This window comes from Mercenaria mercenaria, chromosome 9 (genome assembly GCF_021730395.1).
Source record: "Mercenaria mercenaria strain notata chromosome 9, MADL_Memer_1, whole genome shotgun sequence".
NCBI classification, from domain to species: domain Eukaryota; kingdom Metazoa; phylum Mollusca; class Bivalvia; order Venerida; family Veneridae; genus Mercenaria; species Mercenaria mercenaria.
Window position 1 is genome coordinate 24,109,694 of NC_069369.1, and position 27,844 is coordinate 24,137,537.

A 27,844-nucleotide genomic window follows, 5' to 3' on the forward strand; every position below is an offset into this window, starting at 1 on the left:
CTACAAAAATAACCTTTGGAGCCATAGAATGCTACAAGCTCTCAGTTTGGTTGAGACTGTCCATTCTAACAACCCTTGTACCCTCACCAGAACGATCTGTCCGTTAGAGGACAAGAAAAACATCAATAATGAGTGTTAGTACTGATGCCATTTTATGATTGCTGCTCGATCCTTAACTCTTACCCTGCTAAATTTCTAAAATGGACTGGTCCAGCATCGCTTATAATTCAAAGTGGTGTTCACGGAAAAGTGTACCCTCACCAGAACGACTTGAGATGAGCCTTATTACAAACAATACTGAACTGACTCAAAGATCTGTCCGTTAGAGGACAAGAAAAACATCAATAATGAGTGTTAGTACTGATGCAATTTTATGATTGGAAAGGGGTGTTCACGGAAAATTTACCGACTGAATAACGAACAGTGTAAACCATGATCTTAGTCTGCACTGGTCGCAAAGGCAAATACACTTGCCGCAAGCAGGCTAAGGGTTAAAATACTTTAAACTCTTTTGAAAGTAAGTGTGATATTAAAACAAACTGTTAGTATAGTTGGGTGATTGCGTGTGTTCATGAGGGACAAAAAAGTGTGCGACAACTCCTACGTCTCTTTTGAAAATAAGTGTGATATTAAAACAAACTGTTAGCATAGCTGGGTGATTGCCTGTGTTCATGAGGAACAAAAAAGTGTGCAACAACTCTTACGTCTCCCAGCTCCGCCTTAAGACGAATACTAATTAACAGTAACATTTAATTGACGCCATAATACCACGTGACCATAAATGATTTCAACATAGACTCCATATACAGCTGACTTTTAATTACTTCTACATCGGACTTAAAATCATTTCTATTAAAAGAAATGTAAAATTTGTTATAAAGTTTGTATATTAATAGCATACATATACGCCACCTAGCACATACAGTAAAATTGATTGAAATCAATAAACCCGGATAACCAAAAATTATAATAATGCTTCAACTTTCATATTATATTTACAACTTATAGTGATAAAAGGCTTCAGTAAAAGTTAAAAACACAGTTCGTATTTTATATATTTTATTTTATATATTGTATTTTATATATGGTGTTTTATATATTCTTGCGATATCGTAGACACGGGAAATATTCACATCAGTGATCCACAGTGACTGTTCGTCTACGAGCATGGGCATTGGCCGTCACACTTCTTGTATTTTCCGCTGAAAATATTAAAGTTATTTTGACATTAGACACATCATGCTGTAACTAACAGAGGTGTCGACAATGTAGGTGTCAATACTCGGTATTTCTAGAATTATGTTACACATAACATTTTTTTTTAAACTGTCGTCACATTTGTTTTCATACACAAGCTCACTCAAAAGCATACATTTTTTAAACCTGGCTATTTGAAATGATTTCAGCCTACAGTTTGATCCCCGGCAAGATCCGTTTCGTAAAGTGCGGCTGTTTATAGTAAGATCCAGATATAATATATGTCATTCTAAGGTCTACAGAAGAAGTAATATGATCCTTTAAAAACAGTTTATTTTAGTGTCAGTTTTATATAAAAACAATTAAAACTAACTTTTATTTATTAAAATTACACAAACTTATTAACAAAAAAAGAGAAATTGTAGTTTTTGAGCTAACTAAGATCCTGGAGGGTTCTTTTCAGCAATCAAATAACAATAGCAAAAACACAAATGTGTGCTTTTGTGTCTAAGACAGCAGCAATTTACAACGGAAAGTATCTCATCACAACGATACATCCAAAACAAATGAAGAAATGAGCCGTGCCATGAGAAAACCAACATAGTGGGTTTGCGACCAGCATGGATCCAGACCAGCCTGCGCATCCGCGCAGTCTGGTCAGGATCCATGCTGTTCGCTTTTAAAGCCTACTGCAATTAGAGACCGTTTGCGAACAGCATGGATCCTGACCAGACTGCGCGGATGCGCAGGCTGGTCTGGATCCATGCTGGCCGCAAAACCACTATGTTGGTTTTCTCATGGCATGGCTCAAATAATGAATCTTAAAGGTGTCTATAATTCATAATGGAGATTATTTTAGAATTTTGTATAATATGACATAATATGACCAGTATTTATTTACTTTCAGGGATTGTAGAGAAAATCAAAGAGTAATGAAAAAGTATTGTATCATACGTCAAGTAGAGAAATCATACCTGGTTATGAGTTGCACTGTCAAAATGTAAAATTTGACATGTTACTTAACAGCTATGGTGACAGTCATTCAAACCTTTTCCTCTGCTACTATGATTACACTACCTGCTTACTTTAATGTAAATGCTCCAGGGACCATGCTTACAGGTTTATGTAAAGTTTCTGCTTGGGTGTCAGTTTTTAAATTCTGAAGTAAAGTGGAACATGACGTTTTCTTGAAGTGCCAATATAACTTTATTGGCACAATTAACTGAGCCAGTACTCGAAAGCTGAATTTAGCAAAGCGGTATACATTTTGTATACCTGCGAGTTCTACTGAACGGTAAAAATGTTCGTTTTCTGTGTAACTACATGAATTCAAATATTTACTTTTAATTTGTCGGAAATAATAAATTCACACGGAAAGCAAGATATTTTCACCTCAGCGTAAAACAATCCTTCTGTCAATGAAGTTAACATTTTTTTAAAAATGAAATCACAATATGGGACTGCGATTATATGCTAAAATAAATGATTTAAATTGGCTTACTCGCAGTTTGCTTTGCACTCGTTATCGTAGGTTTCTCCATCGTCTGTGCAGACATATTCTTTGTCTGAACTGCAGCTACAGTTATTTTGTTCTAGTGGCTCGCTGTTTGGATATATAGGCCAGAAGTACTGTGGAGGAGGCTTGTTGCAAAGGCATTGCTCATCGCCTGGGCTACAGTTACAGTCACTTTTGGGTGGAGGCTCATTGTTTGGAGGCGAAAGGTCATCTGATGGAGTCTTTTTGCAAAGGCATTGCACATCGCCTGGGCTACAGTTACAGCCACTGGTGGGTGGTGGCTCATGTTTCGGAGGCGAGAGGTCATCTGATGGTGTTTTTTTGCAAAGGCATCGCTCATGGCCTGGTCTACAGTTACAGTCTCTGTTAGGTGGTGGCTTCGTGCTCGGAGGCGAGTGGTCATCGGATGGAGTCTTTTTGCAAAGGCATTGGGCATCACCTGGGCTACAGTTACATTCTCTGTTGGGTGGTGGCTCAGTGCTCGGAGGCGAGTGGTCATCTGATGGAGGTTTTTTGCAAAGGCATTGCTCATCACCTGGGCTACAGTTACATTCTCTGTTATGTGGTGGCTCAGTGCTCGGAGGCGAGTGGTCATCTGATGGAGTCTTTTTGCAAAGGCATCGCTCGTCGCCTGGGGTACAGTTACAGTCACTTTTGGGTGGAGGCTCATTGCTTGGAGGCGAGTGGTCATCTGATGGAGTCTTTTTGCAAAGGCATCGCTCGTCGCCTGGTCTGCAGTTACAGTCTCTTTTGGGTGGTGGCTGGAAGGTCGGAGGCAAGGTTGAAGATGGCGGACGTGTAGGGCAACGACATCTATAATCACCTGGAATGCATGTACATCGTCCTCCGGTTGGTGGCTTGTCGGTCGGAGGCAAAGTTGAAGGTGGCGTACGCGTAGGGCAGTGGCATCCAACGTCACCTGGAACGCATTTACATCGCCCTGTAGTTGGTGGTGGATACGTAGGGCAACGGCATCCATAATCACCTGGAATGCATGTACATCGCCCTGTGGTTGGTGGCTTTTTGGTCGGAGGCAAGGTTGAAGTAGGCGTACGCGTAGGGCAGCGGCATCTAACATCACCTGGAACGCATTTACATCGCCCTGTGAGTGGTGGCTTGTATGTCGAAGGCAAGGTTGAAGGTGGTGTGCGCGTAGGGCAGCGGCATCTAACATCACCTGGAACGCATTTACATCGCCCTGTGGTTGGTGGCGGATATGTACCGCAACGGCATCCATAATCACCTGGAATGCATGTACATCGCCCTGTGGTTGGTGGCTTTTTGGTCGGAGGCAAGGTTGAAGTAGGCGTACGCGTAGGGCAGCGGCATCTAACATCACCTGGAACGCATTTACATCGCCCTGCGATTGGTGGCGGACGCGTAGGACAACGGCATCCATAATCACCTGGAATGCATGTACATCGCCCTGTAGTTGGTGGCTTGTCCGCCGGTGGCAAGGTTGAAGGCGGCGTACGCGTAGGGCAGCGGCATCTAACATCACCTGGAACGCATTTACATCGCCCTGTGGTTGGTGGTGGATACGTAGGGCAATGACATCTGTAATCACCTCGAAAGCATGTACATCGCCCTGTGGTTGGTGGCTTGTCGGTTGGAGGCAAGGTGGAAGGCGGCGTACGCGTAGAGCAGCGGCATCCAACGTCACCTGGAACGCATTTACATCGCCCTGTGGTTGGTGGTGGATACGTAGGACAACGGCATCCATAATCACCTGGAATGCACGTACATCGCCCTGTGGTTGGTGGCTTGTCGGTCGGAGGCAAGGTTGAAGGTGGCGTACGCGTAGAGCAGCGGCATCCAAAGTCACCTGGAACGCATTTACATCGCCCTGTGATTGGTGATGGATACGTAAGGCAACGGCATCCATAATCACCTGGAATGCATGTACATCGCCCTGTGGTTGGTGGCTTGTATGTCGGAGGCAAAGTTGAAGGCGGCGTACGCGTAGGGCAGCGGCATCCAACGTCACCTGGAACGCATTTACATCGCCCTGTGGTTGGTGGTGGATACGTAGGGCAACGGCATCCATAATCACCTGGAATGCATGTACATCGCCCTGTGGTTGGTGGCTTGTCGGTCGGAGGCAAGGTGGAAGGTGGCGTACGCGTAGGGCAGCGGCATCCAACGTCACCTGGAACGCATTTACATCGCCCAGTGGTTGGTGGTGGATACGTAGGGCAAAGACATCCATAATCACCTGGAACGCATGTACATCGTCCTATGGTTGGTGGTTTGTCCGCCGGTGGCAAGGTTGAAGGCGGCGTACGCGTAGGGCAGCGGCATCTATCATCACCTGGAACGCATTTACATCGCCCAGTAGTTGGTGGTGGATACGTAGGGCAACGGCATCCATAATCACCTGGAACGCATGAACATCGTCCTATGGTAGGTGGTTTGTATGTCGGAGGCAAGGTTGAATGTGGCGTACGCGTACGGCAGCGGCATCCAACGTCACCTGGAACGCATTTACATCGCCCTGTGGTTGGTGGCGGATACGTAGGGCAACGGCATCCATAATCACCTGGAATGCATGTACATCGCCCTGTGGTTGGTGGCTTATCGGTCGGTGGCAAGGTTGCATGTATGTCGGACGCAAAAACCTTTGTGGAGCAGACGTTTTGCACGGGCATCTTCCGTCACATGCTTTTACGGCCAAACTGTAAATACATGAAATAAATAGCCAACGGATGTTAGTTGAAAGAAATGATTCATATTTAGCATCAATAAGCATCGACAAACAATGAAACAAGATAATATTGTTAAATGATAATTATAGTATCTGTAAAACTTGAAAAACACTGAACTTGTTCTGACAATTCGGTATCGTTTTCTGATGCAAAACAGAATGATAAAAATAGGAAGGCGAAATGGCTTGTAGGACTAACCATATTTGTATACAGAGAAAACGCGCGAAAAGATTCATGCTTATGTCGCGTGTTCTCTATCTCGATGATGGTGTTTCGGCCCGTAAAGCCACAAAAGCGAAACCTTGATAATTGGAAAATGGCAAGAACAACAACGTCAGGCGCAAGCCATTGAAGAATATTTCTACAAATGCGCAGGCGTGTTGTTACATCCTGGTAAAAATATAATAAAATGAGGCCCGTCATGCAAATATAGGTAAAGCCTATCATAATTTGGTAGTATCTTAGAAAATGTTAGATCGATGAATGAATTGAATAATGATATAGGAATTTCTGTATATATAGGGTCGTGCTTAATGGAAATAATACAAAAAAAAATGACACATAGACATACTTATACATGGTACGAGGACAATATGACACCAAGACAAAAATAGTAACATTCAGTGGATTTGGACCATGTGACCATTATGTCAACTTGTCTAACAGTTACCCAAACAGTGCAAGGGTAGTGTTTCAGTGAATGATTTGAATTCAAGTTCTTTTATGCTTATTTGGGAAAATGGAATAGTTGATCACAACAATATGACAGTTTTGAAGATCTGGCCATGCATTTATAGCCATTTTATCACGAGATAAGACTCGGTTTGGTAATGTTTACTTAAGCAGATGAGTGAACTTCGAAACTTTACTGCGGCTGGCCAAACAAAATGGAATAATAAGGCAATTGTGTAATAGATGGCATGAGAAAATAAATGTCTGTAGGCTTATAGGAAATGCAAGTTTTCATTTGTACAAAAGCATCTTATCATAGTAGTTGTGTTGTACGTGTGTTCACGTGCTAATCGTAAATCTGAATGTAAATCTGAATTCAAGCCATTCAGCTATTGGTCTAGAATATTTGGTCTTCTTTTGAAGCGGCCATTACATAAAATGTCATTATGAAATCTATTTCTGCAATCTTTGGGTTAATGTGTAGATCTTCTACTAAATTTATTTAAGAAATAGTATATAGCAAAACCCTGTTTTATCACTATTTATACACGATGGGCAGTTATACGTCGGTTTTATTTCGAACGCCGTATAACTGAATAGTGTTAAAACATGGTTTGATAAAAATTATTTCGATTCTAGTACTAGTATGTCTTTTATTGTAAAATTGGATCAAATATGATAGAACTGTTTCTTCGCGCATGCATGGCGCCAAATGGTAGGTCGTCTGACACTCTCCTTTGTTTATACACATGGTAATATGTCTTGCAGAGGAGTTCAGTTTTGGCAAAGATGATGGCGAATTATTCTGCAAAGCGAATAACCGACACTTTATGTGTGTAAATTAATCAAGACAGTTGTGCAATGTGACATTTCGTTTTAGTCATGCTATGAAGTAAAATATTTAAGCGCTATTTCTAGATGCATACCTGGCGCTAAAAGTCAAGTCGGCGTGACGTCAACGTATGATATCGCTGAGATGATTTTCAGCATTGCTAGTCATATTAGAATTGAGACTTTATTATATTACATACAATGATTGCAGGCATTGAATTTACGGTCTGAAATACATTACATTGAAATAAGCTATTTTATTAAACTGTGAATTCGTGAGAATTTTTTGTTTGTTTTTTGAAATGGAGTGATAATGAGTACGTAAAGATTAGCTAATAGGTATTAAATTATAATCGCAAATGCTAACTTGCAGGAGATAATAACACATATTGAAGAATTATGGCGTATATGTGTAGCATATTGTATTATCAACCGTATTCTTGTAATATTCTGTATTCCTGATGAATGTAGTGCCTTCTTTGTGAGATTCTTTCATTATTGATTTATTTGATTTATCAGCCTTAAGAATTGTAAAGCTGACATTTCAGATTATTTGGGACAGTTTTAGAGGTATTCTGATATAGCCTATATGTATCAGTTTTACCACTTTTATTATTAATATAAGTGACGTCATTATCAAGAACTTCGTTGCCTGACGACGAAGTCATTATAACCATTCCCCTGATGACTCATGAAACCTGTTGGTATTTTTAAGTCGTAATTTTACTATATTTATAGGTTATTAGATTTGTAGCGAGAAATATGCACGAGTCCTGCAGCGGAAATATTGCGCGACTTTAGGAGCGCAATATTATTCCACGAAAGAACGAGTGCATATTTCTTGATGCAAATCTAATAATCTATACGCATCTACACTTAAAATTATTATGTAAATGATTCAATTTTGTTATTAAGCCTGTGTAAAATTGAAAATATCGTCCTTTAAGAACTTTTATACATGAAACTGACGTCATAAATGACGTCACACACCCGATATGAAATTTGAAAGTCAATATGGAAAAATATTGACGTTTCAGGTTCCAATGTTTAACGGAATTTTTAAATGAGTATGTAATAGTAAACTATATACTACACGGTTTTTTCCTAAATCTTCCTTCCCCTTTTTTTAGATAGAAATACTACGTAATAGTATATTACAAAAGAGTGAAAAACAGCAAAAAGCTTTATACATACTCGCATATCAGCAAACACTCGTTGTCATAGCAAACGTTTTCGGTAGAACATACATATTTGATTTCCTTCCAACAAAACTTCCTGCAGGTGGTTCCTGATCTACGTGGTCCGGCGCTCACAGCAGCAACTAAAAAAATACCATATTGCTGCTCAGTGGTATATAATATAACTAGACTCTAGGTCATAGGCATTCGACACATTTGTTTGCTCAACAATGATGCAAAATGTAATATAGAACATCAATAGACAGTCCAGAACCCAAAAATAAATCCAGCATCCATTTACTATATATTTATTGAATCAAGGTCGTGCTGTATTTTACGGCAAGCTTCGTTTCACGCTAATAGCATGTAATTTTTCAACAAAAAATGGTATTGCTAAATATCCGCCAACAACACACAATGCAAGTATGTTTCGGTTCTCGGGGAGATCATTTACATTGTCGTTTCATCGTTTAAGAACTGCGTCAGACGCGAACGATCGTGGCTATTCGAATGTCAAGACTTAACATCTATTCAAAAGCTTCTACAAATAAAATACAGCCATACGTGTAACGGGCACTGCCACCATTCCCCAGAAATAATGTAAAGTTGTGGAAACAGTATGTTTCGAACAATTAAGATTAACATTACTAAATGAGAGTTTTCTTCTCATCTTGGTGCTGAAAACTTTAACTTCCTACAACGTGATCTGTAATCCAAGACATTGTCCCTGCGAAAACACTTCTTCATAATATATGATGTTCAGTGAGATACCAACATAGTGGTTTCGACACACATTGAATAACCATACCGGTATACCGAGCACTTTTCTGTCAGATCATATGTTCGCTTGTAAAACTATTAATACTAAAAACCGTTAGAACATGTCATGATCTTGACAGTGCCGACATCGAAGCTGCCTTTGTACAGTGGTTGAAACAATATGTTGGTTTCATTGCACGTCATAATTTTTCAATTAGATCAAATGGATAAATACGATTTAAAACAACAAACACCGTGGAAAGAAATTTACCAATAACCTGGTCATTACATACACTTTTAACTCCTAAGGAATAAATTATTAAATATGATTCATATAAAGTCTTGTAAAATATACCTACAAAAACTAAAACATAATATCTCTCTAAAGATTATATTACCATGTGTTAGTACTAAGCATGGTCCTAATGATTTTTGCATATTTTTTCACGATGCATCGAACATTCAGTTAAAGTCTTTAAGCCTTTGTAAAGGAGTTGAAACAAGCATGTTGGTATTTATTGCCCTGATTTTTATTAAGTACTCCAAGGAAAGTGACCGCTTGAAAGACTAAGAATGAATCTTATTTGAAAATAGAAAACATATTTGCGAAATTTTGATTAATTTTGATTATAAGATAAAAATGGCAGAAGCTCTTCCGAGTTTATATTAAACACAGTTATTACAATCATTCACAGGTATTTTCAATTTACTTTAACCTTATATACTGTTACAGCTAATCGAATTTCATTCTGTTATCTTTTAGAATATTTTTATTTCCAAATGCTGTAATTTCAACACTTTCAAGCATAGAATGTCGGTTTGCGAAAAAGAAAAGAAAAATAATTTAAAGAAATGTAAGAACAAACCTGATACAGCTAAAAGTAATAAAGCAAGTTCCTTTTTCATTGCCGTCCTACATCATCTCACAGACTTGCGAACGGAACAAGGGAATGGCACCTTATAAGCAGTATAGGCGCCTTTTATTATGAAAAGTCTCGGCGCCTCACCTAACATGTACAATGGCAGACGAAATGTCTCAGGGCATTCGTTTCTTTTTTCGTATTGTACTGTCAAGATGCTACTTTTAATAAATAATGGCTGTTTTGCGAAATAAATGACCAAAATAGTAAACAATAGCTTTAAAGATCACATTTGTTTGATAAATGCACTCGCTTATTGCATGCATAGTAATTAACTAAACGCTTTTAACCCTTCATTTTGAATTTATAATCAAGAAACATACATAAAAATAGGTGTTTTGTGTATTTTGTGTGTAATTTAGAATTAGCAAATTTTGCTGACATATAAGATCCTGTATCAAAACATACAATTATAAACTGTGTTGTTACAGAATGGAAAACGGCAATAAATAGACCAGACCGTTTTTCTTGTAGAGGTGTAAATAAGTTAACAACATATTGTACATTTAAAACAGATTTTGTTGTAGAACACTATTGTAAGCTTATCACCTCTCCCAGTCACAGGTCAGCTTTAAGTAAGTTCCGTTGTGGCATAGCCCCAATACGGATAGAGATTGGGCGGTATGAGAACCTTGCAATTGAACTGCGTTTACAAATGTCCGTTTTGTAATAACATAGAAACAGAAAGACATGTACTGATAAAATGTAATTTGTATGATGATATACGTTTGCAGTTAACGCAAAAAGTAACAGAAGTTGAACCAGACTTTTTTAACATTTACAGATACGGATAAGTTGAAACTATTCCTCAGTGATTCCAGGTTAATTAGATTAAGTGCCAAAACCTATTATAACATCTTAAATAGAAGAATGTTTTATCTATGTAAACAATGTCCAAACAACTTAGTATTTTCACATGTATGATAATTTGTACATTACAAGAAGTTGCTGCTAATCCGATTTCTTATGATCTTACTAAGGTGACATTTAGTTGTCTTGGATCTATCTTTTTGTTAAGCCTTATCATGCTAAATTTCAATAATGGACTGGTCCATCTTCCATTTTGAGCAGTACCATTTATCATTTGAAGGGTTGTTTACAGAAAACTTACTGACCGAATAGCGAACAGTGCAGACCATGATCAGACTGCACGGATGTGCAGGCTGATCTCGGTCTACACTGGTCGGAAAGGCAGAATCAATCGTGTCCAGCATGGTAAAGGTTAAAGGGATTTATATTTCTTTGTAATTGAGCTGTAAGCTTCTTATTTTCAATGCATGTTAGATTAGGTATCAGCATCTCATTTTCCTTTCTTTATTCAGCTTTAATGCAATTTTAGGTCCTGAGTTATGTAAGGTTTTAATTAACGATTAGCAACGATACAACAATTTTAACCTAGCATTGGATTGGATTTCTTAATTACAGATCTAGCCATAGAATCAAAGGACAAACACTGATCAAGGGGGGCACCAAGATATTTAATTGTTTCTTTTGGATTCGATGGTTTGACCATTGCAGTTTATATCAAGATTGGACTGGGATATTAACCTTTTTGGACCCAAATAAAATTGATTCTGTTTCGCCAGGATACAAAGACAGCTTATTACAAACAAGCCACTGACAGACAATATTCAAGTCATGACTTTCTTCATTATCTCTTCCCTCTCATTCTGCAGCGGAGTACTCTAAGTTTCCACCCTGTTAAAATGCTCTTGGCATGAAGTAAGACAAGCATCAGTTATTAGAGATCTTTTGAAATAAATAGCTCTAGCATAAAATTCTCTTAAGTAGATTTTCTCTTATTATCTCTTCTCTTTCATTCTGTAGCGGAGTACGGTTATCGCAGCCAGAAGGATCGCACAGTAAATACCTAGATCCAGATTTTGCACCAGGTTTAGGGTTCTCTGTGGGTAGAAGTACAAATGTTGTTACTTCACTCGTTTGGGAATAAAAGTATTTGGTCAAGGTTTAGGTTAATATTGATTATATCATCCAATCATTTAGTCAGTCTGAAACCAAATGCGTTGAATTATCATTTCAATCCTCGCAGTTTAATAAAATATATTCAGAACATATTTCAGCTAGTCTGCGACTCAGTTACCATAATATCAATTATATTACCACATACTTTAAGATGTAAGTCACAGTAAAACTCGTTGCAAAGCAATTTTGCTATGTTTGACGTTTTGAACCCATTAAATTGATTTCCTTCAACCTTTGGTTCTAAATATAAATCATATAAAATGAACATCTTCCTACTGTATGAAAGTGACATAGGAATATCTACTCTACTGATGAGTCCTTAAAGTTCCCTTTCCCTTAAACTTTAAATTTCATATCTTAAGTAGATAGAGTGGCTGTCCAAACACATGTTCTGCGTAAAATGCATGGTACGAAAAGCATCTAATGAGGGGTCATTGGTGGATTATTTCCCTTTCGTAACGTAGGTGGCGCTACGGCTACATTGGCCCTTCCTTACTTCCGCTTTACTTCCTGGTTGCAAACAAAGAGCTCAATAACGTGACTGTTTGTTCTGATTTAAAGGTTCTGGTTTATGCTGTATCAGAATGGAATGAGGTTTTGTTCTGTAAGTCTAGGTGATTTAATGCAAATTAAAGAAGCGCAATTCATACAATCTGGACGGAAAATGGAATTAATTGATCGGTATGGTACTTTCTTACTTTTGGTCCGACTTTCTTTAGTTTTTCGTCGATTCATTACGATAAGGCTTAGCCCTACATTGTATTACGAACTAAATAGTACTAAAGCTTATACACCGAGTACTTCTCTTGAACAACATTTGATCACTGGTCACATCACTGAAGTTTCAAATCTGAAAGTTCGTATAGATGACCAGCAAATAAAACTTCCAGCCAACCATGTACTGGATTCCAAAATTACATAACCGTATACACCTCGTTTTATAGCTAATTTAAGCTCTTGTACCACTACAAATATTTCCAAGTTATTAACATCATGCCTTACTACTGTAAAAGCCCACGTAAAAAGATATTGTTACAAAGTATACGAAAACTCTGGTAAAACTTATTTTGGTCGGTAAAAATTCTGGCGAATTCCTGGATAAATTTAGAATTAATAATTACAAGGTGTCTTCAGTCAGTACATACCATTTTGTTTTACTTTGTATACCACTTTACCACATAATTTAATAAATGAAAAACTAATTGCCCTAATTCAAAAGATTTTTCCTAGGGGAAATGCTACTTTTCTCGCGTGTAATTTTGATAAAGCATTTTTTTACCAGTTGCAATGTAAAATTATACTATGTGGACCTGTGACGAAGTTTGTAAAGCCCTTTCCTTTTTATTGAACAATATTTACGTCAGCTTTAGGGATGCAGTTTTCAGACAAGTAAGGTATTCCCATGGGAACAAAGTGTGCACCCCTTGACGCAGATTTGTTTTTATATTGTTTTGAAAGAGATTTATGTTGGGCCTTTCTCCAGATGCACAGGCAGACATTATTACTGCATTTAATAAAACACCACGCTATCTTGATGATATTCTTAATATGAATAATCCGTTGGTTTTTTTTGGTCAGTTGGTGGATACTATTTATTCTCGTGAGCTCCAGTTAAATAAAACTAATAATTCGGATACTACTGCTTCATTTCTAGATTTACATCTCTCTATTTATGACAATTTTATACATACCAAAATTTACGACAAGAGAGATGATTTTAATTTTACTATTGTAAATTTCAACCATTTGGATGGGGATGTACCCAAGGCAACATCTTATGGGATATATATTTCTCAATTAATTCGGTTTGCAAGAGCGTATAGTCAAGTTAAGAATTTCAATGAACGTAATATTAGAAATGAACTTCTTCAACAAGGCTACCGTCATTATAAATTACGTAAAAACTATGCTAAATTTTACTATCGTAATTCAGATTTTATTTTAGAATATAATAGTAATTTAAAGACACTTCTGCGAGAAGGTATATCAAACCCGATGATTTTTATGGGGATGTGGTTTACAAACTTCGTAAGATTTTGATTCATGGCAATTTTCCAATTGTATTTAGTAAAGTTATTAATATAAACGTTTTATTAAAACAGGTTATGACCCAACTGTTTTAGATTGAGCAAAACAAAGCCATTTCTCAGCTCTTTACCAGATTAAACATATAACTTGAAGTAGAGTGTCATTTTAGAGCACGGGAACAGGAAACAACACCTTAAACCGTACTTTGTTTAATACCACAGTCACATATACGGCGCGGATAGCTTCGTCTAGCTACGGATAGGAACGTAGTAATCCGTATCGATCCGTACCTGAGCCGTACGGATTGGTACGGATTGATACGGACAACTACTTTAAGGTACGGCTCAGGTACGGATTGATACGAATTACTACGTTTCTGTCCGTGGCTAGACGTAGCTATCCGCGCCGTATGTGTGACTGTGGTATAAGGCACAGTAAGACAAAGACTCCGGACACTAGTTATAATTACTGTCGGTTAGTATGTACATGTTCTTGAAAATCTGAACATTTAATAGAGAGACTACTTAAATTTTAAATTACGAAAAACGGTTAAAAATCTAACGGTAAGCTAGTAAATATCAACAAATACAAAATCACTAGTTGAATATATGATTTCTATTGTCCTGATATGATTACAGCTTTAAGATTTTTCTGTTTTAATGATTTATTCGTGTTTTTATAAAAGCAACATCTATTATGTCTTTGGTGACTCATACAACGATATTGTGACATAACATTAATGTACTTTTCATAGACAGTAGTCTCAGTATATTTTATTTATAGATGTTCTGAAGATGTTGGCATGCATTATTAAATTGCCTGTTTAGTTTTCCTTAAATACACAAACAATGAATTTGGGGTGACAGGTATCAAAGTGAAACAATGCGTTCGTGCACATTTTAAAGTGGCGAGATAACATCTTGTTTGTGTGCGCCTCGTCAAATTTGTACCAAATAATAATGTCCGTTTATAGATTATATAGGGTTTGATTCAAAAGTTTTAAAATTCGATTATTTCTGCGTTTGTCTTTAAGTTAAAATCAGCACCATTACATCTTTCAGATTAAGGCTAAATTTGTTTACATTTAAAATGGACCGCCTGTAAACGGAAACGCAAGTCGCTTTGTTACTTTTTATCTATTATGTCGGGTTTATTTCTGGAAACATTATGCCAGCAACATTATGTCTTTACTGTTAAGGCTAAATATTCTTTTTTTTAAAGAATGGAGTTTTAAAAACGGTGAACCTGTGAACAGAAATACAAGTCGCTTTGTAACTTTTGAAAGATTTAGACAATTGCAATTTTTATATACCTATATACAGTTGAAACTCGAGATAACCGAAATTCGACTTAAAATGATATTATTGTGCACGTATTTGCGAGACGGGACTGGGAGACGGGACTTGAAAATGTCTTCGAGATAGCCGAAATTTTGAGACAAATAAGTTCGAGATATTACGTTTCAACTGCTATCATTTTTCATATATCATTTTTAGCTGCATTTCGTTTGTTATAAAGGGAACTATTTTATTTAATTTTCGGCAACTTTTACATTTATTACTTAGAAAACCTTCTCTAAAGACAATCTGTGCAGTTCCAGTTCGCAGACGTATAAGAGTCGAGAAATTCGCGTTTTACAGAGGCCACCCCCTTGTCCGTTTTTTTGACCAAAATGCCACTCACGACCCCTGGTTTGGTAGTGAGACAGCGTTACCTCTGGACATAAGCTCCCGCTATTTAAAATTATGTATATTTTCCAAGTACCCACCTAATATTGGTCAGAAATTCGGTCAGGAAATGTGCTTTCGTAGTGAAGAAAGAAGTCCAAAGGAAATACGCCCTAATTTTTGTTTGTTTGGTTGTTTTTTTTTGTTTGTTTTTTATTAATTTGCGCGATTTCATGTAGAACAGGTGCTTTAATCACAATTGTTTTCACTTCTAGAATGCATTCTGCATGGAATGAGACGTTTTTCCAACGATCGCGAGCTATTCGGATTGAAACCGTCACTAAGGTTTATTGTATGGAAAAGAGCAAATATGCGTCATTTTTAGGGTAGACCACTAACTGACATTTCACTTGGAACTATTCAACCCCGTATTTTTTCGTTCACTTATGATAGAACTTCCATGGTAAATAGGTATAGGAAAAAGTGAAACTCCATAGAGACACCTAAATAAAACCTGAAATTGTCAGTTTTTAAATGAAACAAAGTAGGATTTGAATTAGTGACTTTTAACCTAATACAAGGAGTGGAGAGTACAAACACCCTCTCCTTAGGCTAAACATTACCATGTGTGTTTTGTGTCCTCCTTGTTCGCAAAGGACAATGGGAAGCTTCTTGAATTAGGGTATTTCTTATCTAACTCGTGCCTACTAATTTCCCAAATTTTTGAGAAACTGACAAGAGGGATAACCCGGGATAACTAAGACTAAATTTAGTTACACAAGTTACTAGTCTTTTAATTTTATTCATTATTTATTCATTATTAATGGATAACCTATGCAAATATACCTTAATTATGATAGCTTTATGCGCATTGTTAACGTATATTTTCTTTACACTTATTGCATTAAATTTAGAGAATTCTTTGTATTTCATTTAAAACTACAGTTTCATTCTCCGCAGTGTTGTAAAAAAATATGAACTAACATACGCCTGCGTTTTTTATTTTTTCTTGTAGATACATGTATATGAAATAAAATCGCATTTTCCTCTATTTATTACAGTAAACATTCTAAAGTTGACTCGTGTTACATTTAATATATCCTGTTTCATTGCAATTCGTTGCAGACGAACCTTATTCATGTACACAGTCTATTCAATCCTGTTTTTATGATTCTAATACTTCTTTCTTTGAAGTTGATAAACTGAATATTTAGTAATCCCAACCCTTTTGGTTGTGAAAATTCTATTTTGCCATTTTAAAGAAAGGAGAAAATTTCGCGATGTCAGTGAAAGAGAGAGACTTGATACAAATCTTAGGGGACAAGGGACAGTAAATTTGAATATTTCACAAATTTGCGTTGATACCAGGGTGAAAAAAATCGCAAAAACATCCAATTTTGAGAAATATCAGGGAAGGGTAGAGCGGATGTATTCCATATACTTATCACTTCATCATCTGACATTTTCAGCCTGCCGGTTCCGTTCCGATTCCGGTGGGTGGGGCCGTTTTTCTTTAGGTAGGGGAGGAGATTTTCTTCTAAAGTCTGAAATTCTATTATTTTCAAGTATTATTCAGTCAACTTTCCAGGATATGTTTGTCACTAGTGTGTTTCCTAATTCAGTGAGATTTCTTTGATTTCTTGAAAATGTTTTGAAATATATTTTTTACTTATGGTGGCTAGTTGTGTAAATGTCAGGTTTACTCCTATACCTAGACATACGTGGGAGGAAAAACAACTGGCAACAAATTGTATCTTCGTTATTTTTATTACAAAACAACAATGTATAAAAATGTTCAAAACTAATAAATAGCATAAATATAAACAAATAATCATCAAAGTAAATTTTGTATTAATGAATCAGATATGTGATCTGACTTTGTCACGGTGTGCCTAATAAATAACTCTTTCTCAAATGTTAATAGTTTGCTGCATTAGTTTTACATTAATTAAAACGCAGTGATTCAAGAAGAACCATTTGTTTGGTATTTTAAATCAGTTATACAAATACGCCATTTGTTGCAGGTAATCTGTTTGGAAACCCCTGGGAAAGGAAGGGTTGGTTCTGGAACTGATTGTTAAAATTCGGTGGCAACTGAGGACTAACAAAACCCTGGTTGATACCATTAGTTACAGCTGGAATATTGTTCTGTGTTGGAAATGTATTCAATGGGTTGTTCTGTGTTGGAAATGTATTCAAAAGGTTGTTCTGTGTTGGAAATGTATTCAATGGGTTGTTCTGTGTTGGAAATGTATTCAAAAGGTTGTTCTGTGTTGGAAATGTATTCAATGGGTTGTTCTGTGTTGCGAATGTATTCCAGGGATAATTGTTACTGCCTGGACCCTGTGTAAGCTGATTTCGCGATGACATTACATTAGTTGAAATCCCTCTTGAAGTATCTATACCATCAGCCAAGCCTCTCATTCCTGAGTTAAACCGTCTGTATTGCTCCCAAGGATCTGTGCTTCCCACAGCATTGTTGTTAAAACCATCCATCTGAAAAATATTTATATTATAAACACAATACTCATATACTTTAAAACATACAATGCACGTTTAAATAATAAATGTTTCGCATAATATAACTTAATGTTCCACCATGTATATACGGAAACATGTTTAAACATTAAGGTTCATTTTCACAGCAGTGGCATTCGACTTTGCCGCCACAGGATATATAGGTAAGACCAGGAAACGACGTCAGTCTTAAACATTATAGATCAAAGGCCATATTCCTTTGATTGCCCGAACACTGTTCTGTTCTAAAATTTCTGAGTAGTTTTCTGAATAACAACCAATAGGAATGACAAAGTACACTGTACTGTTCTGGTGCACATTTTTATTATGAACATCTATTGTTTATAGGAAGCAATACTTGTTTTTCCATTGCCATAATTATCTGTCATATTTCTGTCTGCATCACTGCAAGAACGTTTCAAATATTCCAGGAGGTTATCCCCCTTTACACTCACTTGATTAATTATTTTTTATAGCAAGATGCAGATGAATAAATATACATAACAATCATTTTTGAAAATTACATTACTATTCAATACTCACTCTGTTTTCAATAGCGGAGATACCATTATTCCAGGTATTTCGATTGTCCCAAGTTTGTGGCCACTGGCCAAAATTGCCCCAGTGTCCTTGTGGTAGAAATACATTGTTCCATCCGCCTAAAATATATAAATGTGTATTTGTATAACGTGCTTCTTTTGCATTACTATGATATAATAATGATTCATTTTGCTCAAGTGTAGTTAGTTATAAATTTCAGTTCTTCTTTAAAGAACATCTGGTTTCGTCCTATGGTTCTCGTAAACCAACAGATATAAGCCAACAAGCTGACCGACTTGCTGTTGCAAATAGAGACAGATGCAAAAAAAATGTTTTATCATTATTTGAAAGCAAAGTGATCGCCATGGTTAATTTTGCAGAAGGAGTTCTACATGACACACTACCTAACGACGATAGCCGAGTTATCTAGTAAAATATATGAAACAATATCACTAACACTTGTATGAAAACATACAGAACCCAAAATCTCAACACTATGTGTAAAACATACAGTTTTACCTCCGTACCGCTGATCTGAACATGATTTTAAAATGATTTGAACATGAGTTATCAAAGTAATAACAAGTTAGAAAAACATATACTAGTAAGTCAATTTCAATTACTTATTACAGACGATGCAAGTCTATGATATACGTAGTTAATATGTGAGCTTGAAGTGCCGTATACCATAAGCGTAAGCTTATCTGCAACTCACCTCTTAACATACCAGGACCTGTTCTGAATGGGTCAATCAGTGGTGAACCGACTGGGACAAGGGGTTGAGGTAACATTCTGCTTGGCCCTGGTAAATGAGCACGCACCTTGACCACTATCATCAAACACATAGCATAAGCAAACAGGTATCTCATTTTTACAGCGTTTCTGTGAATTTCAAGCTATACCTCGTGTAACGATCCTATAAAATATCAAATAAGTAAAATTTAATATATTTCATAGAAATTATTTCTGAAACGGTAAGCTAAATTAGAAAACTCTGTTGGAAACTACATAAATAAGCTCGGAATCTGTGAATTCCAACCTGCAGTAGATATATCAAAATTAAAAAGAAAACAGTTTTTTACCAGATTGTTAAATAGAATTAACAGATAACTTAAAAGTTGTTATTGCAAAAATATGATCCTTACCTGATTAACTGTGAAATGTTTGGTAGTAATGTCTGACATAGACATGTTGGACCTTATATATTAAAATGTATCACTCCCACATCCGATTCCAAACCCCCTAATACTTCCTCTCCGAAAATTACTCAGTATGACTTTCTAGTTATTTCGTGATCGCATATTAATCAAAATCGAATCAAAATATTTTTATAGCAATTAAAATTTAAAAATATTTTGTTTATTTCCGTTTAGTCACCAGTGTTTCAAAATAAAATATTACTAACAGGTTTAATTACTACTAGGTAAGTCACATAGTTGCAAATAAAATTCATTTTTATGAGAAAACCTGTCAATAATTCAATAACCGACACTAGCCACAATTTCACGTTTCATTGGCTAGACGCAAAATTATCATTAATTGTCGAATAACTTCACGATGACCAATGACCTGATAATGTTTTTTTTAAACAGACGTAGGTGTCAACGTTTGTCAAAGCATCTTGCCAGAAGTCCACAGCAGGCACCTGAGCAATTATGAAATGTAATTTACAACAGCATAGAGTAATTAAATGATCTGATTTGGTTTGATTTGATTTTGGTACATTTCGCCGCCAATGAAATTCTTCAATTGTTTCAAAGTTACTGACAATATACTCTAAAGAATGTCATGCAATTTCGGGGAGGGGACGGGGGACGGGGGAGAAAGTGGCAACTTAAGACGCGTCCTCTGAGGAATCAAATGTCTTAGAGTGTATCTGTTGGTTACATGTTAATATTTAGTATAAAAATTGCTTTTAGCTTTAGTCAGTTATGATTGGGTATTTCTTTTGTTGCTTTTGTTTTTTCCATTACAATCGTCAATATTGCAATACACCATAAAAGTTGTATTTTATGTACAGTTATATTGTTCATTGTTTTAAAAAGTTTCAACATTAAGGTATATATACCGCTCTGTCTGACACGCCACAACATTTAGCGATGACGCTATTTGGTGTGAAGCTTCGTGCTGCTGCCAAGTCCAATCCCTAACATATTAAACAAAAACTTGCGCCTTTGTTCGTAAAGGTGGCGGATTGGAAATTGAGCATGGGAGTTTGCCTGATACCTGATAAGTCAATTCTGGCTAGCGGGGCAAGTTCCAACTGCATAATGGGGACCAAAATTGCAAGTTCTAGAAGCAGCACCCGAAGGAGCGATTAAAACCTAAGAAATGGAGTGATGTAAATCTACCTCCAGAATAACTGATGGATGTATTTCAAATACATGTACTTAGCGCTTCTGTGTTATCGTTAGTTCATTTGGTTTAATGTAAAAGTCTAAAAGAATTAGATTGACAATGTTTTCGTCTTAGTGTATAAATCTGTTTATGCAACAGATACTGCCCTATTGACTTCAACAGTTTTGTCAAGATGCTACTTGTTTCTTATGTTGTTGATAATGGTGTGTGTGCGTATAATTATGTGCGTATGTATACGTGCGTGATGCACGTACGTGGTTGCGCTGCTGCGGTACGCGGTTTAGGAAGACTGCGTTTTTGGAGCGTGGCTTTCCCTTTTGAATATTCAATCTTCTCCATTTCCCCCAACAACCCACCCTTTTATCTACCACTTACCCTTTTCTGTATTTTGCATATAATTAAAATGTATTTTTGTTGGACTTTTTATGCAACTTGTCTGTTATATCTTTCCACTATAGTTTCTTTTTGTTGCGGGCCTTCTTTACGATGCATGGCTCTCTGGCTGTGCTTGGGGTACTCTTTGCTTCCAGGAAATGTACCATTACCTTTTATTTTTATAGGGTTATATACTTTTATTATATTGTGAATTTGTTTCTAATGTTTTGCTTCTTTTTGCCAGCTTGAATATATTGCTAGTATGGAAACTTCAAGTGAATTAGGTTATTGGAAGTGTAAATTTACAGAAATGGAATGAAAAATGTCAAACTATTTCGATAAATACAGCAGGGATAGACGTGTAAAGGCGCATCTTCAGACCATTTTAGACAGTTTTCTTTTCATTTGAAAAATTTGAAATCATTCAAATATCGGTATTGATCCACTAATTTGTAACAGTACTAACTACGACTTATGTTTCAACTCGAACTTCTTATTTATGTGAAGGAATAATCCAAATTTTCTAGATTTAAATATACATTGCACTTATTTATTGATGTGCACCAAATGTTTTTGATTGAAAGCTTTAACATTAATATCGCTTTAGTTCTCCATCAGAACATGTATTGGAAAGATGTTTTTATTGCTCATTAAATTATCAAACACACGCATAATCCTGTTATTAAAATGCAGTAATGAGGTATCAATGAAACATATTGATGAAAAAGGCAGTAACTGCTTATAATTGGAATATGCATTATATTACTGCGTGAACAGGTGTAAAAAGCCCTGAAAATCTAGGTTGGTGCTTGATTTATTATCTCTGAAATTTTTGTAACAATGTTAAAAGTAGCGAAATTACTGCTTCAATCTGTTAGTGTTTTCAATGCTTCTGAGTGGATCAGAAAATATAGCTATATTATATTTTCTTTTAGACAAAATATACAATTAAGAAAGATTATTGTTGATCCACGGCACTTTTAAATGACAATAATAAAGGGTCTTTTGTTCCTTCCTATGATAATCGTTTAATAAAAACGAGCAGCATTAACCTTAAAACAGCAAACGCAAGTAAAAAGTGTTTTTTGTAAACTACTATTTGAAACTTCTCCTTAATCAAGTAGATGCAAAACTGTAGTGATGTAAGGGGAAACCTTACTGAAGTAGCAAAATTAAGAAAATGTTAAACGGTGTCATCAAAGCCTGACACGACATACAAAATGGTTTACGTTTTGCAATAAAATTATATCATGATGAACTGTTGTTTTTTTGTCTCGAAGTAAGTAGTGCGTGATTAACTTTTTATTGTGATATTAGAGACTATTTGTTTGATTGCAAATTACTAGATGGCACTTTGCCATCTGATGAGATTTCATAAACACAAATGCAAGAATAAGAGAGAGGGGTACATTTTTGTAACTCATGTGCTGAGTTTTAAAATATACGCAAAGCCTTTTCCCAGAACAAACTGCCTGAAACACTAAGTTCATAGTGTTTTCTAATGTATTCGTTACGATTTTGCTAACATAAAGATGTGCTTCACGTATAGAGGAAAACGAGAGTAAACTGAAATTTAGAAATAGAACAGAAATATCAATTTGCAATATGAAACACCTAGTGCGGCTACCTTAACTGACAATGAACATAATATCTGCCCTTAATTTAAAGCTACTTGTTATTGGCTGTGGTAGAAACCGAATTTGTTTATTTACACAGAATTTGATATTTAAATGTATATTGATGAGAAATAACAAAAATAAGTGAAAACGTTTATCAAACATGTATAAATACCGAAGTAGAATGTTGATTGTGTTCAATAGATTATACTTTGCAGGGAAATTTGCAAACGTCCATTTGCCAAAAAAAAAAAAAAAAAAAAAAAAAAAAAAAAAAAAAAAAAAAACACAACATTAATCATGAGATTTAACTTTAAATTTCTACCAAAATCTTTAACACAATTCTGTATGGAAATAATTACAGAGGTTAGTTTGAAAAAATACAAACACACTATGCTTTATAAAAGTAACTTCAAGTGCGTCAAGGTTTGTCTTGAAGATTTGTGTGCACTGTCTTCACGTCAAACAGCAAACGGCATCGACAACATGACGGAAACCATTCTCAATCAAATCCAGTTACAGAATATGAGGAAATCTGTTCGTACAAAGGCTGACCCGCCTGCTTAGAATGATTTTGATTTGTTTGTTTGTTTGTTTTGGGTTTAACGCCGTTTTTCAACAGAAAGATATTAATAGATCTAACTGGTGAACAATTTGTGACTATTATGATTATCTGTGCAACTGGGCTGTCAGATTATCTAAGAGAAGATAGATTTTCTTGAAATAAACAATGGTACACAAGAAGAATGTTGTGGAAAATGGCACTTACACGAGATTCTTTAAATAAACCATGCATTAAAACCTGAAATGTAACACCAGACATAAAGGTAACCCCAGGTCCTAAAGGTAACACTTCGTTGTAACAAATGTAACGTCAGTTTTAAACAGCGCTAGGAAACACATTTTGATCATAAAAGTAACAATAGTGATGTGTGTGTGTGTGTGCGTGCGTGCGTGCGTGTGTGTGTGTGTGTGTGTGTGTTGTATATTGTCATTTCCAGAACTGTACTACCAATAGCTGTTAAGTCCTGCTTCTTGTATAATATTTTACAGACATTTGATAGTGTTTCTAGTGATCACTTGGGCATCATATTACCATGTTCATTGATATATTGCAACGATACACACAAAGATGTCTACATTTCCCACTATCTATGTTGCGTATTATCAACATGGTTTATATTATTAAGCAGTACAAAGTTCTTTTCTAACGATACCATGTAAATCTGATAGTGATGTTAAAATCACTGATAACTTTGCGTTGATTCAAACTTCACCTGACTACTCTATTCTATTGCATGTATGTTTGAACATGATCTCCCCACTTTTTAGAATTGATTGTCAAAGTGCTGAAATAATAATCATCAAAGACTACATTTACTGCCACACAATAGCAATGATTATATACGAGTATACGAGTGTGCTTTACATGTGTTATATTTAATTTAGATAAGAGAATGATTTATTTACTTACCGCTTCAGCATTAGTAAATATTCAAGGTTAGTCTAAATAACTGTATCTTAAATTATGAATTAACTAAAATCTGTCTCTAGAAAGCGATAAGTAACTCATAAAATAATAACAACACTGATTCCAAGACGTGACATTTTTACGGCCGCAACACAAGAGACCTAAAAATCGTTTGCTACGCATTGTTTTCTGAGGCAGTTTGGAAACACTTTTAATTTGGAAATTGTGTAATCCTGTACCCTTACAATTTAATGTACTTTACGTTTATGTGATCATTTTACACATTATCCTTACAACATACTACTCCCGCACGATAATTTAAACGACATCATGTTTATATTATCGTTTGATTGTTATAGTTTTCATGCATCGTTGAACTCAAAAAGGGGGTCATTATAGAAGTTAAGTGCATACTATATGTTATACAAAAGATTTTCTGTACTGAAACGTTTTAATGAAGAAAAATTCATAATTATCAAACATATTTATCGCTTGAGTTATCGTGCGGGATTTATAGTTTGAATTAGGTTATCAGTTTACATACACGTCGACAAAGTTTAAACTTCAAAAGTCAATGTTATACAGATAACTCGGTCAAATACACATAAAACATGGCGGCAAAGAATGAATTTATTGACACAACGGTTCGAGGATCGGAGGAAATGTTTAATACTTGCTGTACGTCGTGTTCAGAAACAGGTGAAACAAAGGAAGCAAAGAAATTTTGTGTGGATTGTAAATCCTATTTTTGTGACACATGTCTTCGGGATCACAACAAATTTGCAGCATTAAGATCGCACCAGATTTTGGACAAGTCGAAACAAGAAGGACAAGAGCTTTTGGACATGAAAGGAAATAACTCTCCAACGGAGCGATGTGCCGATCATGGGAATATATTTGATAAGTTCTGCCGGGATCATGATGCCATTTGTTGTCAAACTTGTATTACTATTAGACACAGGTATTTTTAATCTATTTATTACATTTGATATTTCAAGTGAAACGCACTTTAAAGGAAAAGAGAAAATGTAATAGTGTAATATATTCAATACATTTATGCAAAATTCAATAAAACATGTACTTGGTTACATGATAAACATAGTTGTTTATAATCAGGCAATATCTCAATAACCAAACAAAATATAAGGCAATATATAGAGGTAGCGATTTCAGTGTTTTTCAATATGCGTATGTATTGTAAATCCCTCCGATAAATTTAACTGAGCTGCTCGCTGCATGTTCAAAATACGTTTTGGACTTTATGGCTTTATAAGGTAAATAAATAGCAACGTTTTGAATTCTGACTGCCTAGACTATCTCAGAAATCCTACATGTACGTGTACCCGTGCCTGTAAAAGTATGAAATCACAACCTCTCCAAATAGTGAGTCATCGTAAATTAGCGTCGCGGCCATTACTTAGCACACGTGTAAGTTGTCTAATAAGACCCTGTTATCACAGTAATAGAGAGCTGTCGGTAAACAGACCATGGGAGTCTGAAATCGTTTTACGATATAATATTTACAAATAGGCCTTTTATATTACAGGTCATGTAAGAATGTTGAACCCTTGACTGACGTGGCCAAAGGTATCAAGAGCACTTCTGAGTATAATAATGTTAAAGATTCCCTTAGTGTCATTTGCGAAAAGACCAGACAATCGACTGCAGAAAGAAATGATAATTTAATAAGACTTAATCAACACAAAGAGAAACTCCTAAAAGAAGTGGAAGAATTTGAACAACAGATCATAAAGAAAATAAAAGAGGCAGGCGAAGCAACAAGAAAGAACATACTCTCTGAACATGAACAAAGCAAAAAATGTCTTGAGTCTGAAATAGAAGTTGTCAGAGCTGTTAATGTCACAGCGACAAATGCCATCCAAAAGTTGTCTGATGTTAATGAAGTTGTTGTATTTTCTAATGTCAGATCATGTAAAAATGTCATTGAAGAAAGTGAATCTGTCTTAAATGAGCTGTGCGCTGGAAGAACATGTACAGAAATATATTTTAAACAAGACCATGATTTACAAGATAACATGAGCAGCTTAAAGTCATTAGGTACCGTAACAGGATCTGTAACAGAAAAAAGACTGACAGAAGGTAAAAAGGCGTACATGGCAACCTTACATGGAAAATTCCAAATTAACCCCAGTCATTGTGAGATAACTGGCGTGTGTGTAATGGATAACGGTGAGATTGTGATAGCCGACTATACAAATAAAACTCTCAAGAGGCTTAACAGAGATTATACAGTGCGGGATTACGTAAACTTACCTGCTCATCCGGGTGACATTTGCAAAGTAGGTCCAGCGAAAGTTGCTGTATGTCTATATAGTTTTAACGAAATACAATTCTTTTCCCTAGCAAACAGTATGAATGTATCAAGTCAGTTTCAAATAGAAAGCGGCTGTCATGGAATTTCGTACGAGGTAAGAAATGAGAAAGTATTGGTGTGCAATGGAACAACGCGACTGAATGTGTATAGTAAGACAGGTAACTTGCTGAGAACATATGAAAAAGATCGCAACGATCGACAGTTATTTTCGACTTTGAGACAAGTCGCTTTCGATAGTTTAGAACACCGGATATACATTGCGGATGCTGGTAAAGGATTGATCGCCTTGAATGAAAATGGAAAAATAGAATGGGTCTTTAGTGCAGAACTAAATGAAACATGGGGTATTTGCGTTTTACCAGATGGAGCAGTCCTTGTATGTGGGGCGAGTTCCAACAACATTATCCAAATTGACAAACAGGGCAGGAAAGTTACAACGTTAGTCACAGGTTCTGAGGGAGTCAAACGTCCTTTTGCAATGGCATATGATAAATCGTCCTCTAGGCTGATAGTTGGATGTAGCTCAAACGAAATACTTGTTTACAACCTGGCTGTTAAATGATACGACAATATCAATGTTAACCAATCAAATTATACTGTCCAGTAACAGACTCGGTCAAACCAAGTCTGCTAATGTTTTGTTTGGTTGCATTTGTGTTTCCAAAGGCTAAGACAATTACTGTTTTAATTGCACAAATATTTGCCAGTTTTGTACACTGCGTATGAAATTTGTTTAACTTTATTAATATTACAGATGTATACACAAGGATTTACCTGCCTAAATGATTTTTATAAATGATCGAAAGCACGTATTTGATTCGGTCTACCGGTATATATGACACATTATATGAAATAAAAATGGTTTATGGAAAAGATCAATGGTTTATAAACACGATCAAATGGACGCTTGGTCATATTTCAAAGAAAATAAAGAACAAAACTCTTAACTATTGAAATACATCTATTATCCAATACATTTGACAGATTCAAAACAATTTCTAGAAAAGTAGTTTCCAATTGATCTCGTTTGAACTATATTATAGTTCTTTCACTGTTTCCGTGGCAAACGTTCATTTTAAGAAATGACAACGCATACAGACGATGATTCTGCCATATCTGTATCAGTTATCGAGATAAAAGAATAGAAATGGTACCAAAATGGAGCTGGGACAATTG

General features: G+C 35.9%; 3 protein-coding genes across 3 annotated transcripts; 1 reads left to right on the forward strand and 2 right to left on the reverse strand.

The window, feature by feature from the left end:
* Positions 1 to 1,159: 1,159 nt before the first annotated feature.
* LOC128559235 (multiple epidermal growth factor-like domains protein 6) lies at positions 1,160 to 12,496 on the reverse strand. The gene is made up of 4 exons (XM_053550464.1): positions 12,460 to 12,496; positions 8,120 to 8,242; positions 2,699 to 5,252; positions 1,160 to 1,202 (listed from the first exon to the last, which is right to left on the reverse strand). The coding sequence occupies exons 1-4, from the start codon at positions 12,494 to 12,496 to the stop codon at positions 1,160 to 1,162; spliced, it is 2,757 nt and encodes a 918-aa protein (XP_053406439.1).
* A 4,708-nt stretch (positions 12,497 to 17,204) lies between these two features.
* LOC123547826 (uncharacterized protein DDB_G0287625-like) lies at positions 17,205 to 19,815 on the reverse strand. Its single transcript, XM_045335075.2, has 4 exons — positions 19,659 to 19,815; positions 19,229 to 19,429; positions 18,517 to 18,632; positions 17,205 to 17,952 (listed from the first exon to the last, which is right to left on the reverse strand). The coding sequence occupies exons 2-4, from the start codon at positions 19,380 to 19,382 to the stop codon at positions 17,455 to 17,457; spliced, it is 768 nt and encodes a 255-aa protein (XP_045191010.2). The 5' UTR covers positions 19,383 to 19,429; positions 19,659 to 19,815; the 3' UTR covers positions 17,205 to 17,454.
* A 4,964-nt stretch (positions 19,816 to 24,779) lies between these two features.
* Positions 24,780 to 27,831, forward strand: LOC123547827 (E3 ubiquitin-protein ligase TRIM71-like). The gene is made up of 2 exons (XM_045335076.2): positions 24,780 to 25,294; positions 25,880 to 27,831. Exons 1-2 carry the CDS (start codon positions 24,945 to 24,947, stop codon positions 27,228 to 27,230), a joined length of 1,701 nt encoding a protein of 566 aa, XP_045191011.2. The 5' UTR covers positions 24,780 to 24,944; the 3' UTR covers positions 27,231 to 27,831.
* The last annotated feature ends 13 nt before the right edge of the window (positions 27,832 to 27,844 follow it).